The 16855-nt window shown below is 40.9% G+C and overlaps 2 protein-coding genes across 11 annotated transcripts in view; one reads left to right on the top strand and one right to left on the bottom strand.

Annotated features, from left to right (window-relative positions):
• synrg (synergin, gamma) overlaps positions 1–6345 on the top strand; it is a 44418-nt gene extending 38073 nt beyond the window's left edge. For all 7 annotated transcript variants that reach the window (XM_071205133.1, XM_034096828.2, XM_071205132.1 and 4 more), the window contains one exon: positions 5247–6345. In XM_071205133.1, the coding sequence (XP_071061234.1) occupies positions 5247–5378 (132 nt within the window). In that variant the 3' untranslated portion in view covers positions 5379–6345. The remainder of the gene's footprint in view (positions 1–5246) is intronic.
• A 2710-nt stretch (positions 6346–9055) lies between these two features.
• dusp14 (dual specificity phosphatase 14) lies at positions 9056–16121 on the bottom strand. Of its 4 annotated transcripts, XM_034096683.2 has the most exons (3): positions 15866–16121; positions 12880–12994; positions 9056–11763 (listed from the first exon to the last, which is right to left on the bottom strand). In XM_034096683.2, exon 3 carries the CDS (start codon positions 11663–11665, stop codon positions 11039–11041), a length of 627 nt encoding a protein of 208 aa, XP_033952574.1. In that variant the 5' UTR covers positions 11666–11763; positions 12880–12994; positions 15866–16121; the 3' UTR covers positions 9056–11038. The 4 variants fall into 4 exon arrangements, with proteins under 4 accessions (XP_033952574.1, XP_033952572.1, XP_033952576.1 ...); XM_034096681.2 differs by lacking the exon at positions 12880–12994; XM_034096685.2 differs by lacking the exon at positions 12880–12994 and having other exon boundaries at positions 9056–11681.
• Between the last annotated feature and the right edge of the window lie 734 nt (positions 16122–16855).

Raw genomic sequence — 16855 nt, 5'->3', positions numbered from 1 at the left:
AGCAAAAAAGAAGATCTGGGTAGTTTTGATTATCATCTAACCTGGTAGAGCTCAGTTTGATCCCGGCTTACACGAACATGCAGCTGCAAAGGTCAGCTGTATTATTGAGGAAGATCTGACAGCCTTGAAAGTATGAATACTCTCATTGTGTTTGAGAGTAGTTACTAGTGGCTGCATGTACAAAATCTATCCTGTGAAAACTGAAAACACTTACTGCCACACAGGGGAAGTCTAGGAGGGAGTCTGAGTGGGTGAGGGTGAAGGGGGGAGAACAGGTGAGAGAGGGGAAGGCTCTGCAGGGTGTCTTTGTGTTTCACTCTGCATCCCCCCCTGCTAACATGTTCTAGCTTTGGCTGTCGTAGGTGCAGGTTTGTGCAAACAAGTAGGCCAAGGCACACAAGAGCACTGAAAAGGAAATTGCTCTGCTTATGTGAGTGTGAGAGAAAGGGAAAAAAGAATCGGAGTGGAAATGTGTCAGAGTCCAGTGTGAGGAAGTCCTTCCTCCTGCAGACTGCTTTCAGACAGGTGGAGAGGCTCTGCTGTGTTTTGTATGCAGTTGTTGCTTTCTGCATGTGTCTACCTTCTCCTTCTGTGTGGGAGGCTATGATTCATTCCCCCTCATTTCACCAGGGATGCAAACTCTGAAGCAGCCCATCACACACATTAGGTTCTCCTCGTTGCACACAGCCCTCAAGTGGGGATCAGATCATCAAATTGTTCATTTTCTTTGGCTTTTACACAATTTGAGGTTTTCAGCAACAGAAGCAAATCGTATTATGGAGCAACACGTGTGGGGTGCCCCCGTGGAAATGTTGCCCTTTGTCTCCAGCTAAACAAAATGAAGTGAAGCATGTCTGCTGGTACCCAGCACGGACAAACGTTGTGCAACCTTACTCTAAATGAAACAATGGCAAATCTTTCTAGCCAGTTTGATGAGCAGATATTCAATAGCATCAGACTCTTAACTGCTAAATAGAACTCTTTAGATAAATATGATGTTGCATAAAGGCAATGATAATCATGTTTATGTGTCAAGTCTGAGGTCAGCTCTACTACTGACACACTGTCCTCTTAACCTCAGCTGTTCTATTGCTACTAAAATGCCTGATTAGGTAATTCAATGATTATCTAAACCAGGGGTGGGGAACCTTTTTCCTCTCAAGGGCCATTTGAATGTTTTCAACATCCTCCGAGGGCCGTACAAATTATTGACCTCTGCTTAATAATACTAAAATCACAGCCCACTCATTTCACCTTTCTTTCATGCTTTCAACAGAAAGATATGGACACACGATGTGTGCCAATGTATTTAGACTCCTATCCATGTGAACATGATTTAAGTGGGGGGGACCTAACCTCCTCTAGGGGGGGTCCGGGGGGGCATGCTCTTTTTTAAATGTTGAAGTTGAAAGCATCAATCTGGTGCACTTTGAGAGCAACATTAAGAGATCTATGGAAACATCTCTCAACATTCGTATGAAACAGAACTGTAAGCAGATTTTCTTTATGGACATTTTACAAATATAAAAACTGTATTCTTGTTTATTAATAACAACTTTTTTTACTGTCATATACTATTTTATACCTGTTTACTTTATTCTCTTATTTTTTTTATAACTATAATGATCATATAAAGATGTGCCTTTACCTCACTGGTTGTAGAAAAAGCTTCTTATATTCGTTAGCATAGCTAGCTAACCAGATGCTAATAACAACAAAGTTATTGACTGTATGATCAGTATGACAGATCGCCACTGGGCTTACAACTAAGACACAGCCACGCAAAGACTGCAGCATGTGTACGGCTCCTTATGGGTACTGCAATTTTTGGAAGTGCCGGAGCGGAGCGGCGTTCTGGTGCTCCCCGTCAGAACTACACCCCTCTCAGACGAGACATGATATACCACGTGATGACACGTTAGGCTTGTGTTGTGTTGTGACCTTGGCCAGGAAAAACAGGCACTCAATTGTTTATTTATTTTGCGGTCTAGATTTCTTTAATTTTTTTCTTTTTTGTGTGTGTTTATAAATTACCTCGAGGGCCACACCAAATGGTTTCGCTGGCCGTATACGGCCCGGGGGCCGGAGGTTCCCCACCCCTGGTCTAAACTAAACATAATCTATTATTTCTTTATTTAGTCTTCTATTTGCCCCCATCCCTATTTTTCCATAGATATAGCTCTGAAAAAAATTAAGAGACCGCTACAAAATTCTTTCTTTCTCTGGTTTTACTATTTGTAAGTATGTGTTTGAGTAAAATTAACCTTGTTTTGATTTTATTCTATAAACTACTGACAGCCTTTCTCTGTGTTGGAATTCAACAGACACGGGAAGGAATGGCTGCCATACATAAATGTAGAGATTGAGATTTAAGAAAAATTTGGAGTTGACTATTTATTTTTTCCAGAGCTGCATTTATTCTTCATCACTTGAAGTGTATGATTATTGTATTAGTTTTAAGATGACTAGGAACTCTCTTAGAAAACCGTCATTTATTTATATTTCTTCATTTTGACTCCTATAGGTTTTGAATTATTTATAGGCTTTGTATTTATTTTGCATAAACGTGAACCAGTACTTGCTTACAGCTTAATGCAGACCTTGTATTGCATGTAACCCATGTGTGTTGAAGCCCTTCTCTTGCCAGAGGCTGAGATGTGCGGCAGGAACATGGAGGATGAGCTGCAGTGCTGCTCTCATATAAACATGTGACTTTCTAGTATTCAAACATTAACCCTTGGGATGCATTAGAGCAGGGCTATTCAATTACAAGTTCAGTTGGGCCAGATTTTATAACTACTAAATTCAGCTGGGCCAGACATTCAGCGGCCTGCGGGTAATGACACATTTTAAACCAACACATATTACTGCGATGAAAAACATGCAATTTTTATTGATCCTTCATCTAACAAAGGCACGTCAAAAAGTGCATAAAAACACAACAAATTAGCATTAATTTAACAGAATCTGAGGATTCTCAAAGTGCATACAAAACAAAAAGTGCACAGTTGTAGCATTACATTTGTTTGCTTTAGAAGTCAAATATTCAGGTTATTTTTTCTTTAACCGGGCACATCACAACGTGCATTTAACCGAATACAATAATAGCAGTCTTAATCAATTTCTTCATACATACAAAATAAAATTGGATACATATGACACATTGGAGCTCTTTAACTGTTTGTTAATGCACATCAAAAAGTGCATTATCAAACAGTTAAAGAGCTCCAATGTAACACAAAGAGGTAGTACTGTAGCAATACTATTTTTTCACTATTCAAGTATTAACAAAAGATCATACGTTTTGGTCCCATTTGACCCAGACACATTACAAAGTGCATTTAAATGAATACAAAAATAACTGTCAAACCCTTCAGTGCACAAACACATAACAAGGGATAAAGGTAACTAACATACATAATACACGTCTACTATAGTAAACTAGGTGCTTACTATCACCTCATTTGTGATTTGTCATCGCTGACTTTCTCAATGGGAGAAGTGACATTTTTTGTTTTGAACAAGAGCAGTGATTTTTGGCTCATAGGATGTCAATGCAATCCTAAGACATTGGTGAAGAGTGCTGTCAGTCAGGGAGCAGCGAGTGCTACTTTTGATTGAGTTCATGTGTGAAAATTTGACTCACATTTGTATGTTGATCCAAACATACTGAGCACACAGATCGCTACTTTCTGAACGAAGGGAACTGCTGGTTGTTGATGTCACTCCAAAACTTTGCGCTGCTCTTGTGCCATGGTTACGGATGAATGCATGTCAATAAGTTCCAGTGTAAATGTCCCCTCGTCGATGGAGGGGACCACTTCCTTTGCTCTGGTGGATACGTCCCCCTCTATTGCAACAGTGAAGGGGTCTCTGGCAAAGCCCATCACCTCTGTGGGCAGAGCAAGTCCATCCAATCGACCGGCAAAGTTCTCTTTCAACCTCGCAATGAACTCTGTCATCACATCCGTGATTTGTGATGTGTTTGTGGAGCGTCAGAAAATGCAGCATCCGACCCGTGCTCAAGTCGGTCGCGAAAAGGTCCAGCTTGACTTGGAATGCGCGCATCTGCTCCACAAGATCAATGACCGTTTTGTCTCTGCCTTGCAGTCCCACATTTAGGTCATTCAGATGTTTGAATATGTCACTCAGAAAGCAGACATCTGCCATGTAGCTGTCGTCCAGTATGCGTTGCAAGTTTGCTTCTGCCTTCTTTTGTTTGCTGCTGCAGAGAAAAGTTCTAATCTCTTCTCTGAGATCACAGAAACGCTCCAGTGCTTTGCCTTTGGACAGCCACCTGACATCATTGTGCAAAAGCAGGTCGTGGTGCTCAGCTGACATCTCTGACAGCAGCTTGCGGAATAAGCGGTGTTGGAGGCTTGATGTGCAGCGTATACAATTAATAGTAGCCATCACATTGTTCATTGTAGTTTTGAGCTCCCCACCGAGTTTTGCGCACAACACCTACTGATGCACAATGCAGTGTAAGGATGTTAACCGGGGTGCTACAGCGGACCAACGTGCTGCTAAACCACTTATTTTCCCTGCCATGGATGGAGCCCCATCTGTCACAAGCATGCACACACGCTCCATATCCAGACCATTGTCTTTGAAAAAGGCTGAAATTCTCTCAAAGACTATCTCGCCAGTTGTGTGTCCTTCTAACGACAGCCAAGCAATTCCTCTCGGAAGCATTTGCCGTCGAAAAAACTGACATATATGCACAATTGTGCGGTATCACTTTTGTCTGTGGACTCATCTACTGCAATGGACATGACATCGGCTTTCTTCAATTCTTCCAACAGCGTTTCAAACACATCTGTAGCAAGAGTTTCAACCCTACGGATGTTTGACGTGTCTGACAAAGGAACATTTTTAATAGCAGATGTCACACACGTTTTAATTGTGTCGTTATGTATCACTTCATCCACGACGGCCACACTCTTTCATGGTTTCAGAGTCTGTGAATGGCCTTTTATTTATTTTTCATGGTCTGTACTAGTGTAGACATTTGGCCACGGGAGGCTGGGCCACTCGGGAGTTGGTTCTGGGCCGCATCTGGCCCGCGGGCCGCCATTTGAATAGGCCTGCATTAGAGGCTGATACTTCATTGTAACCCTATCCAGAATTAAATCACCACACAGTAAAGGCATAGGAAAGTGTCTCCTTCTCCTCCTGTGAGCTCAGATGGGCTAATGCCTCTCTCTGATGCAGGTGTGTGATCTCTCACCCTTTCACTCTGACAGGCGTTCAACTCGGAGACGGACAACTTCAAGCTGCTGTACGGGGGCCACCAGTACCACGCCAGCTGTGCCAACTTCTGGATCAACTGTGTGGAGCCCAAACCCCCCGGCCTCATCCTGCCCGACCTGCTCTGAGCCCTTTGCTGCCGCTGCCATGGCAACGGGCAAAGGCTAATCAACACCAGATAGGTGGACTGACAACGCGCCTCAAACTGCACCAAGTCTGTATTTATGTGTTTTTATTCTGCAATCTCTCTTTCGTCACAACTAAGCTGTCCCAGATCTGGCCATTTGTTATAATGTAAAGTTTTGTATAAATATATATGTACCATCTATGCTGTTATTGTTACTCTTTAACTCTTTCAGAGAAATGTACTAAACATATGTCTTGTTTTCACTGCTGGAAAAAGGTCATTATTAATTGAATATCTTGAGTCATATTTATATTATTAGGTGTGCACTATGATTAGTAACACTGGAGGAGGACTGCTGTAAACATCGTGAGTTTTTAATGTCACTTGTTGCTTTGGAGGATATTTATTCATGACTCTGTTTCCACTGAACCAGAGCTGTTGAATTATACACCTTTTATTGAACTTGAATTACATTTGTTGGTCGGGTCTGTTTGATGACGCTCTGAAGCTGTTTTGGTTTTAATAAGACATCTTTAACTTTCAAACTGAGGCAGGTGAATATCTTTTTGTTAATTGTGTTGAATCGACTGCTTTGAATGTTTTGTTGCACTCTTGAGGAGAATTACGAAACTCTTTGGCTATTTAAATTATAGATTTTATTTGGGTAAAAGTTGGGATTTGGGGACCTGAAAGAAACCATGTTATTGGTTTTGTTTATTGTTGTTGTGTGCAACTAGAGCTGGAAGTTTGGAACAAGACCCATTCTTATCTAAACTACAGCACTACTAGCTACTTGTATATAACAGTGTCACGCTTCAGCGTTGTAATTATGACCATAGACTGTATATACTGCCTATGATTGCGACTAACTGTAATGTGAATTTGACGTAAATAAATATGCATACAGTTTAATTAAACTGTCAGAGATGATTATATCAGTCAATTAAAACTCATACCAATCACTGTAATTGAGCGTGTGTAAACAAAGATTATTAATGACATCCTTCCTTAGCAACCGTTGAAACGGCGTTCATGGGTCTGTGAGCAATACTCTGATTATTAAGAGGACGGGGAGGTCTACAAAAACAAAACGAAGAAAAGCGTTTGCCTGAATGTAATAATAGTTTCTAGAATACTACAGCTTTTTAATCCTGATTTAAATAAACAAGACATTTAATTAGCTAACAATAGAGGCTCTTTTTGTGGGAAGTATTTTCCTCCTATTTCCACTCTTTATGCTAAACTAAGCTAACCAGCTTTTGGCAGTAGGTTTACATCGAACATACTTTGAGAGAGGTATTGATGTCTTATCTTACCAAATATTTCTATATTTTCCTTTACCACACTTGACATCAGTTATGTTTATTTGCTTTAAAATAAGTATTGTGTTTTTTGACTCATTTATTGTGCATTTCTGTTTTGAGCATTACAGCTTTGAAAGGAGTCTTTTCACTTTGACATTATTCTACTGCTCTTTGAGAAACATACTCTTCACAATGCATGAATGTTGCCGCACATTTCCCCTCCATCACCCCATAATGTACTTTCTCTCTGGCCTCATCTCCATCAATTTGCAACAAAATGGAATAAATTCCTCTTCGACGACCCTGCAGGGGCTTCGCTGGCGATTGAGCTCGGCCAATCACATGAGGTGTCTCGGGGCTCTGTGAAACTACTCTCATTATCCTTCTCACACTTGTGTTCAGGTGTGCTCTCCAACATCCAATTTACCTCCGGCCGTTCCCTAATTCATTTCCTGCAGAAAATGGATTCCTCTACTCTCACGGTGAACGCCGGGATTACAGAAGATTACAAATGCTGAAATCAATTACTGAATAGAGCTGTTTAATTGGAAATGCAGACCGCCCGGGCCTGTCATCTTTACATCTATTGTTATCATTATCACTCTGGGGAGAAGCGAGATTGAAGAGATAGCCCACTGCGGTATCGACTGCTGCTCTTTGGTATTTCACGCCCATAGTCACATCACACGCCCAATCACAATATTGATTAAAAACAGCTTCTTCTGCGCTTCAACTTTGTCTTTATCTTGTGAAAAGAGTTGCTTCTTGCTTTACTGATAACATTGCAATTGAACCACAGATGTTTTCTTTTAAACCTGCTGTTTTAAGATATTACAAGATTCCAATTAATCAAGATATAATGATAAAATGTACTTGCCTATATTCATTGTTTGTCTTTGCTGGGATTTGCTGACAATAGTGAAACTAATCTTTAACACAAGAAACAATGAAAAACAGTTAAAAGAAAACACGAAAAGGTGACACTTGTTTCCCCACACAACAGACTGTATGAGCCAACGTCTCCCACTGTGCTTTAGATGATCCTTATCCGGCTGTAAGGCTTTTTTTGAACTCTTTTACTGCCATATTTTCTCTCAGTTATGGGTTCTTTATCACTGCTTCAATTGGACAGTTTCATGATCTATATTTGTAGCACTAACAGCATTTACAAACTCTCCTCTGGGACTTTTAAGGTTTCCAAGTGCTGCTGGCATCCAAATAATCATCATTCTTCTCTTTGTGTCTGTTCCCTACAAAAATAAGCCAAATAAGGTTGTCAAATTATAACTAGAACTAACGATGGCGGTAAGCCTGAAATGGTAGAAGCCGTGAAAGTAGCATGTTAATATTAATAACTGGCTTTGTGCGTATAGCCTTGTTAGATGGAAATGCAAGATTTACACATATTGAAACCGGAGTAGTGCTGTAGCTCTTGCCGATTATAGTGAATAATTAAAGGCCGTATCATTTGAAGCCTAGAGAAGCCCTGATTCAGTAATTCATTGCAGCTAAAGCAGATGTTCATATTCACTTTGTGATTGAAACCTGCACTGATATGCAACACTGGACTAGTGCTGATATGATTACAGACATGTTCTATTAGCCCCCATTGTATGTATTAATGCGATTTCCCCCAAATAAAATATTTTTTGTAAAATCAATGAATGACCCATCAGTTATCAAAAAGGTGTACCACATTAAACACAATTATTCTTTTTTTAGCTTTTGGTTGTTTATGTATATGTTGTGATGGAAATAAGCAATTTAGATAACATTTCTGTGCAGCTCACATGTCTGTTGCCTCCTGTTGAGTTGCTGCTGTCTTGAATGTCATCCATTCAAACACAATCAGTTGTTTGTTCTGCTCGGCCTCTGAAGCCCACCATGATGCAAAGACCTCTGCCTAATGCTTTAATGATAGATGATAATATGCTGCTGCTGAAGGATGTGTTCACTTTTAGCGTTGACCATGCCTTGAAAACCTCTCATATGTACCCAAGTTTTAAATATGTATTAATTAATAGTATGTGAACTGTAGTGCATCATTTGGTCCTATCGCTTGCAGTGTATCTCTGCTGTGGTCAGACTGATGTCTCTCTGGGTAATGGCGTTCATTGTATCCTTCAGAAAGAGTGGGCACTAGCTAAATGAAGCTCATCAATAATATGCCTGCTGCTCTGTAGAAAAGGACATTGAAAATGAATGACGGGAGGCTTTTTGACATCTGAAAAGAAAAACTCTCGGGAAATGGCAATGTAGAACGAACGCTAAGAGGCACTTGGCTGAGAAAATGCTGCAGTGTCTGTGTTTGTGAAGAAATCTCAGAAAGCAGTTTTAAAAGAAAATAGAAACACATTTTGTTCTTAGTATTTTAATACGACTATCTTGGTGAAAGAAAACATTCGAGACAGATTACAGATCATCTGTATCCTACTTAATCACCCCTAAACTTGTTTTTCTTTAATATTGTAATATGACACGTAATACATTATGGCATTGTTTAAAAAAAAAAAACATTGTTGCACTGATCTCTCTGTTTCTGAAAATGTCAACATTACTGCTGCGTTATGTGAGATGACCACACCCAACAGTGATGTTTTACTGCAGTATAGGTAAGAGTCATGGTTAATTACTATACAAACCTAACCCCATAGTCATATGTCATAGTCATGTGATAAAATGATGTGAGATTAGTGCAACAGAAAGAAAATAAAGTCATGATTTTAAACAATCATATAATCATGTATCGCTTGTTTCAGCTTCTAAAACGTCATAAATTGCTACATTTTCTCTTATATCTTTTGGACTGTTAAAAACAGACAACTTTAAGAGGTCATTTTAAATGCGTCACATCAACCACTTCACGTAGGACCACACACATACAGAAAAAGTAGTCCTTGTTTGGTTTTTGTGAAGAGCTAAATCTGGCAGCTAGGATACATTTTAATATGCTACTGGTAAACAAATAAGACAATGGTGGCTGTTGTTTAGAGTCATATTTATTTGGTTGGTTTGTGCTTTTTGGTTATTTTCCAAATGTGCAATGTTTTGCTTAACTGTGAATATTACTAGTATTTAGTTTCTTTCACAAGCAACATGAAACACAATCCTGCATAAGGTTTAGTGTTTTCCAACTGATCTACTGGTGGCGGTAATGTGCCACAAGACGCAGCAAAGCACCAGCAGAAGCGGAGAAAAAATAAGACTGCTATCACATCAACATTGATGTACACAATGCTGGATTTAAAATACATAAAACTCGGCTTTACATATCTTTTACACAATATGTTTGATGCAGAATTTGCCACTCAAACAGGAAGATAATGTAACATCAAGCATCAAAACTGCATCTTTTACTTTTTTTGTGATAATATTGGTTTAAGTCTTGATAACAGGGTGTAATGCGATTTAATGCAGTATTCATTTTTTAAAGTGCACAGTAATTATGGATTTTGGAATGGGACATGCAGCAAAGTAAAAATGTCAACCAACAAAAGACAGCAGATTTAGGACCTTCAGCTTCCGACATCCCTCTTTTAGAGCAAAAACCAATGCTCTGATATTTTTTGGCAAAAGCAGTGGGATGAAAAATAATCTTCAAAGCATCTATCATAGAGCAACCAGTTCCCCTAGAGGCGGCATATATATATATATATTTTTTAAACAGCATCAAAAACCACTACAATAACATTGTGTGTTCACAGGATGGAACAGTCAACCCTGTGGTACACAGGACCTAACCTTTGACTTCTAGATATTCACCTTTAAAAAAGGCAGGTATAATAACATCTTTAAATATTCAGTTAAAGAATGCTTTTTGTTCCTCACAGTCATTATATTCCAATCAAATCATTTGTCAATATGTTTTCCGTACACGTTTCTTAAATGCTACCATACATTGCTGCTGCCCTTCACACTAAAGATTACTGCAGAACTGGGACAACACCACCACACGACATCATTACGCCAGGAACAGGACTTCAGTCACTTTACTGTCAGAGCTGCAGAGCTCAGAGAACAGCTTCACCGAGGGCTCATCCTACAGTGGAACTAAAAAGAAGAACCAGGAGATAGACAGCACCGATATCCACGCTGACATTGTTGTGGTCCTGATCAAGAGTCACATTGTTCCTGCCCAAAGACTACATCGAGGTGACTGGTTGGAACAGCCTCAACCATCAGTGTTTGGTTAAAAAGTCCCTCCATCCCAAGGCCACCAGAATTCTTTAAATAAGCCTTAAACAGATGTACGCTTACACACGTCTCACTTAGCCGGTCCTGAACACACATGAAGCTGCAGATCAGGAGGGCCAAAGGGCTCAACTTCACTTCCTCCTCGTTCTCCACACTGTGGATCTCACAGTCCCCAGTACGGAGCCAGGCTCCTGCGGTCCCTCTCATAAACATCAGGTATGACCCCGTAGGGCGTCTGCACCATCTTTACGGAGTTTCTACCAAACAGCTTCCTCTCGTACTCGATGAGTTGGCGCCAGAAGCCGCCGTTGGGCCTTATGACGGGGCGGCGGGCTTTGACCCAGGCGTGGGCCTCGGCCAGAGAGACACGGTGATACTTCATGAGGTACGCCAGACACAGAGAGGCGGAGCGGCTCACCCCCGCCGCACAGTGCACCAGCACCGCCCCTCGCTTTCGTCCCACGCTGTGGATCTTATCAGCCACGCTGTCGAAGTACAACGAGAGGGGAGAGTGGGGCATATCGGCCAGAGGGACCTTTACATACTCCATGTGAGGCCAGTTGAAGTTGGGGAGCTCGATGGTGGCGTTGACCACACAGGTGATGCCTTTGGACAGCAGCAGGCTGCGGTTGGACGCCACGTTCCCTCTGCTGAGGAAGAGGTTGGGGGTGATCTGGGCGATGCTCCCCAACAGGCTGCCGTTCTCAGACAGGAGCCGCGGCACCAGAGTGGGCACCATGGAGCTACGATGGTGGTGGTGGTGGAAGAAGCCTTGGCTGCGGGAACCCATTGTGAAATCAAGAAGGCTTCGAGAAGGACGGAGAAAAATGTTTTTTTAAAGCAAAATCTTCAGCAGCTCAGAGTCATAGCAGTGCAGCGAGCCAGATCCTGTAACACACAAACAGATTTCACTTTCAATCTAAATAAAACATTGTTCTGCTTCTCTGTAGACCGAGCACTTCAAACACTTCACAAGGAAGAGTAACAACATCACTGTTTGGAAGCAAAACAAGTGCTGAAACGATAGTTCTTTTATTTGGATGGCATTGTGTTGAGGCAGTCCCAGGAAGTGTTACTCGTCAGCCTTTAAACTTAAAAACCCCAGGCGTACAAAAGAGTTAAAGATTAGACACAAAAGTTGACTAATTCAAAAACATTCGGCTGTTCCCGTCTTTCATCGGAGCGTTTCATGAATCCACAGATGGAGGAACATTTTTTTTTATCTCAGCTAGAGAGACTCTGCCATGTGAGCGCAGACCCCCCATGGACATGCACTCACCTCATCTCATGTTCATCCATCCACAGCCCTCACATACAGATTACATCTCTCTCCTGTCTGTGCTTTTGAAGTTGTTTTGGATGGAAATAGACAGCAGGTTGGAAAGTAATTATACACGATATTATCACACCAAAGTGTGCTGATAGAACACATCATTATAAGCACTTTGCTAAAGTATATGTATCTAATTCAATTGTTCTATATCCAAATAGGGATAGCTTCAGTTAAAGATGCAACAGATGCAACATGAAGACGAGAGATCTTGAATAAAAAGATATTATGTGCATCGTCACCTGACATTTCTAGCTTTTTTCTGATAGAAACAGCGTCCTGTGTTAACACTTAGTTATCAGCACAGCGACCACAGCTCCGGGCGATACTTCTAACACTGTTGCTCGCTCGTGTCATTCACACCTCGTGCACCAGTCTGGCCGGCAGGTCTTTCATTTTCTGTTACATTCTAGCAAACAAGACACTTTGAACTAGAACTCAACCTGCAGAAAAACAACCACCTGACCCCCTGCTGTCACCTGCAAATACACAGCCGAGACAGTAATTGCCCCTCCCCATGTGTCTAAAAATATCATTTTTTAGTACCTTTTTAATTAAAATGTTCATAAGTAGATATGGCTTTATTTTAACGGGTTGAAAGACAAAAAGGTCTGGGACAACATGCTTTTAATGCAATGCTGTAAAAACATAAAAAACATATTGGTTTTTTTCACCCTTTTGATGATTTTCCATGGTGTGGAGCTTCCTTGCTTCATTGTCACCTTCCTTCCTCTGCACTCTCCTCTATTGATCCCAGCTTTGTCACCTCACCATGTTCTTCATCTCTTTCTAACAACAACAAAAAGGATCAAGGCTGAAACATCACCCTCATCCCTCCTTATTCAGAAACAGTTTCTCTGGCTTGCTTTCTGTTTTCAATCCCCCTGCACTTTGCCTCTGAATTGGTTGGCACGATCCACCTTCCTATGCACTGTCGTCAATGGTTACGAGACAACAATTACAGTGACTCAGAGATGAGTGTTACCACAAACCACATCAGAACCGATTTTGTTCTTTCTTATGTGACAGTAAATGAAGTGCTCTTAATTATTTTCTTTTTTTTAACAAAGGATAACAGAGCATTTAAAGACATCAACAGGTTTGAATGTTAGCAAACCTAATGATTAATGGATTTATCTATAAAGAGGTGACTTTTTGAAGAAAAGGGTGCATTTAGAAATTTATATATTTCTGCAAATTGACTTGCAACAACATATACAGCTGTGTTGCTGTTCTTTCCCTTTGAAAACTCCTACCATCTTGGTTGTTTTTACAAATTTAAATGGAAAGAGAAATCAATAAGAACATGCAGAGGGATCTGAATCTGGATCAGAGTCTGGTACCGGTCTACCATAACTGTGACATTTAGCTTGAACAAAAAAAACTCCACACAGATGTCCTGCTTGCTAGACCCCTTCTGTTTCAGTGAGATGATGCACAGTCGATGCAATGAATGCTTCATAAAGATAGATAACATAAACCATGGGCTGACATACAGTACAAACTCTGTTGCTACAGCAACCCACTGACCACAGTAAGACTGTCAACAGATGGATGAGGAAGATAGGAGAACCAAATAATCCCCGGCCCTCTCCCAAATGCTGATGCACCACAGAGGTGAGATGTCCTCAACATGTTGTTATTTATACCACAGGCAGGGCAGGAGAGCGGCTGCAGGGAGCGGGGGAGGGAGGATTATGCAGAGAGAGGAATCTACTGTAATGTTGGAGAAAGGGATGAGGAATAATAAAGAAAAACAAAACACGAGAGACAACAGAGATAAATCCCCCCCATGTGCATGTTCTTTCTTCTTCTCTAAATATTACAAAACAACTGCCCACTCAATCATGCTGTCAACAGGTGGCCCCTCCACGCAAATCTGCTTTCACACATCTCCGTCTCTGAGAGAGGCCTCTGCGGTCCGGTTACACCACCACTAACACAAATAAGAAACGCTACCCACCTTCAGGAAAATTAGAAGACCTGAAGGCAACCCTCACCTCACGGTGAAACATCAACTCAACCGGACCTTAGCTGAACTGGACTTCTCAAACCAAAACCGAATATTTGTATTCAGTGTTAGTGATCTCTTAAAAGGGAGCCTCTGTAATTGTGAGAAGAAAATGAGCAACATGACACAGAAAAAATGACAAAACAAGTCGACTGCAAGGGGTTCAACAGAGGGCAGGCTCAAAATTAGTTCAGGGAAAAATTCCTCTGGTCACCGGGACAGGGTTTGGCTTCGGCACCTCTCTGCAAACAGCAGCGACTGCACAATGTTACCCCTCAGGCACAAACATGAGAGTCTGACACACAGGGCCATGTGTTGTGTAGTGAGAGATGGTGAGTGCACAAATGTACAGTAAAGCACACCAAACAGTGTGGCTGCTGCACATACAAATTATTCCTCTTCTCTTTGTTTTTTTCCAGGCATATTACCAAGCACAGAGACGTTTATTCTGTGTGAGCCAGTATCATTGCAGCCAACAGATGAGGCGGATGAATGGAGTGACTCCACTTTAAACAATGACACAATGTGCAATACCTTTTTAAAGACTTGTTACCTATAATTGGTGCTACTGGAAATTAATATAACAGAACTGAAACCACTTTGGTTCAGTTTTTTCAAATTAATAAAATATTTTGTATTATTTATAATATTTTTTAAGCAAAAAGGCCCAAAAATGTAAACACTCTAGATTCTTTAATGCTTGTTTTGACATATTTGATATGAAATTGAATATATTTGAGATTAAACTGATGGTCATATCAAATAAACACTGTTGAAGACAATTGGACTACATAAAGTGTAAGGAAATTGTGATCCAGTGTGTCTCAAGGTGTCAGTTGAATCTCACTCTGATGATGTCCTTGAAGATAATACAAATTGGTATTTATTCATCTTGTATGCGTAACGTTAATGGATCATAGGCATAGCAGGTCTAAAATAAGTCTGAGAGGCTCCATAACACCACCTTTCTATGTCCATGTTCTGGCCATGACAAAGGCCAAAATGGTGCCTGCAACAGACTGTTGCCTAAGGCTTATTTTAAGTATATTAAATTGTCGGAAATGCCTTTTGCTACTTAAGTATAAAACCCAGTTTAGAAAAGCGAGGAGTATTCAAAACAGTACATATTAATACAATTGTTTTTCCAGATACTGTATTTTAAATTGCAACAAACTCAAATTGTCATTGAGCATACATTCACAAATGTACACAGAAATATGTTGGCGGCTGTGTCTACTAGAATGCAAGATTAGCTTTCGACACACACATGATACCCGTAGGTTTACGCCTGGCGGAGATAACTATGACAGACCTGTTCACAGGACATTATGTATCTTCCTCAGGAAAATAAATGCAGTTGTTGTTTTGCAAACTAAACATATATTTATATATTTATTGATATAATATATTAGCTTTAAACTTCACGAGTTTGATCAGTTATGATCTATGGTTATGATGAGCTGTTGCACGCGCTGCTTGTCCTCGTGCGCGTGCGTTAACAAGTTCATTTTACATCAGGAAACTGAACCGGAAAATAAATGCCTATACAACATACTTTAATTATATACAATTTAAGTTATTTTTGTATCTTATTTGAGGTAAAAATGACAGAAATAAACTGCCTCCATCAGATATAAAACTGAATTTACCAGTGTACACTCAGTCGTGCGGTGATGGAGGTTTTTTCAAAGCGTGTTCTCCGCCAGCATCAATCCAGAGAACTGCTCTCACACTCCGGACATTCACCTGCAGTCAGTCCGCTCTCACAGACATCCAGCGGGATGGCGACAAGCCAGGGGGCGGGAAACTAACCGCAACAGTAGCGACACAAAACAACATAACGTGAAAGTCAAAGGAAATACGAGCCATCAGTTCATCCTCCTGCTTCTACAGTAGCGGCGTACACACAGGGAGCCTCTGTATGAGGAGTGATCCGTGCCACGCAGAGGAGGAGGAGGAGGAGGAGGAGGAGGAGGAGGAGGATTACCTATAATTGGTGCTACTGGAAATTAATATAACAGAACTGAAACCACTTTGGTTCAATTTTTTCAAATTAATAAAATATTTTGTATTATTTATAATATTTTTTAAGCAAAAAGGCCCAAAAATGTAAACACTCTAGATTCTTTAATGCTTTTTTTGACATATTTGATATGAAATTGAATATCTTTGAGATTTGAGATTGGGAGGAGGAGGAGGACAGTGGCGCCAGCAGGGGGGGCCAGGGGAGGCCATGGCCACCCTGATATATTTGTTGGCCCCCCCATTGGCCCCCCCACCACACAAAATTCTATGGAGAAATTTCATTGCTTTTTTGTCGAGGGAAGCCATGCGTAGCTTACTTCCTGGTTTTAGGATGCGTCTCTCTCCTCCTCTTCACCTGCTCTTCACACACCACACTTTTCGCGGCACACGTACTTACAGCCAATCAGCTCTGAATGATGTGAGATGATGTATGGTGGGGATGGCAGCTCTATGCACCTATGGTCATTATTGTTTGCCACACACATTAAATAGGAAAATACTCTGAGCATGCGCAGTGTAGTTTGTACAGTCACCGTTCACTTAGACAGAGAGAGGGAGGGGCAGGATCGGGTTTTGTCCCACATGGCTCTAAACAGCTCAATAGGCACACACTG

This window comes from Pseudochaenichthys georgianus, chromosome 13 (assembly GCF_902827115.2).
Source record: "Pseudochaenichthys georgianus chromosome 13, fPseGeo1.2, whole genome shotgun sequence".
Lineage (NCBI taxonomy): Eukaryota > Metazoa > Chordata > Actinopteri > Perciformes > Channichthyidae > Pseudochaenichthys > Pseudochaenichthys georgianus.
The sequence above is the reverse complement of the archived record's forward strand: the minus strand, read 5'-3'. Positions and strand labels throughout refer to the sequence as shown.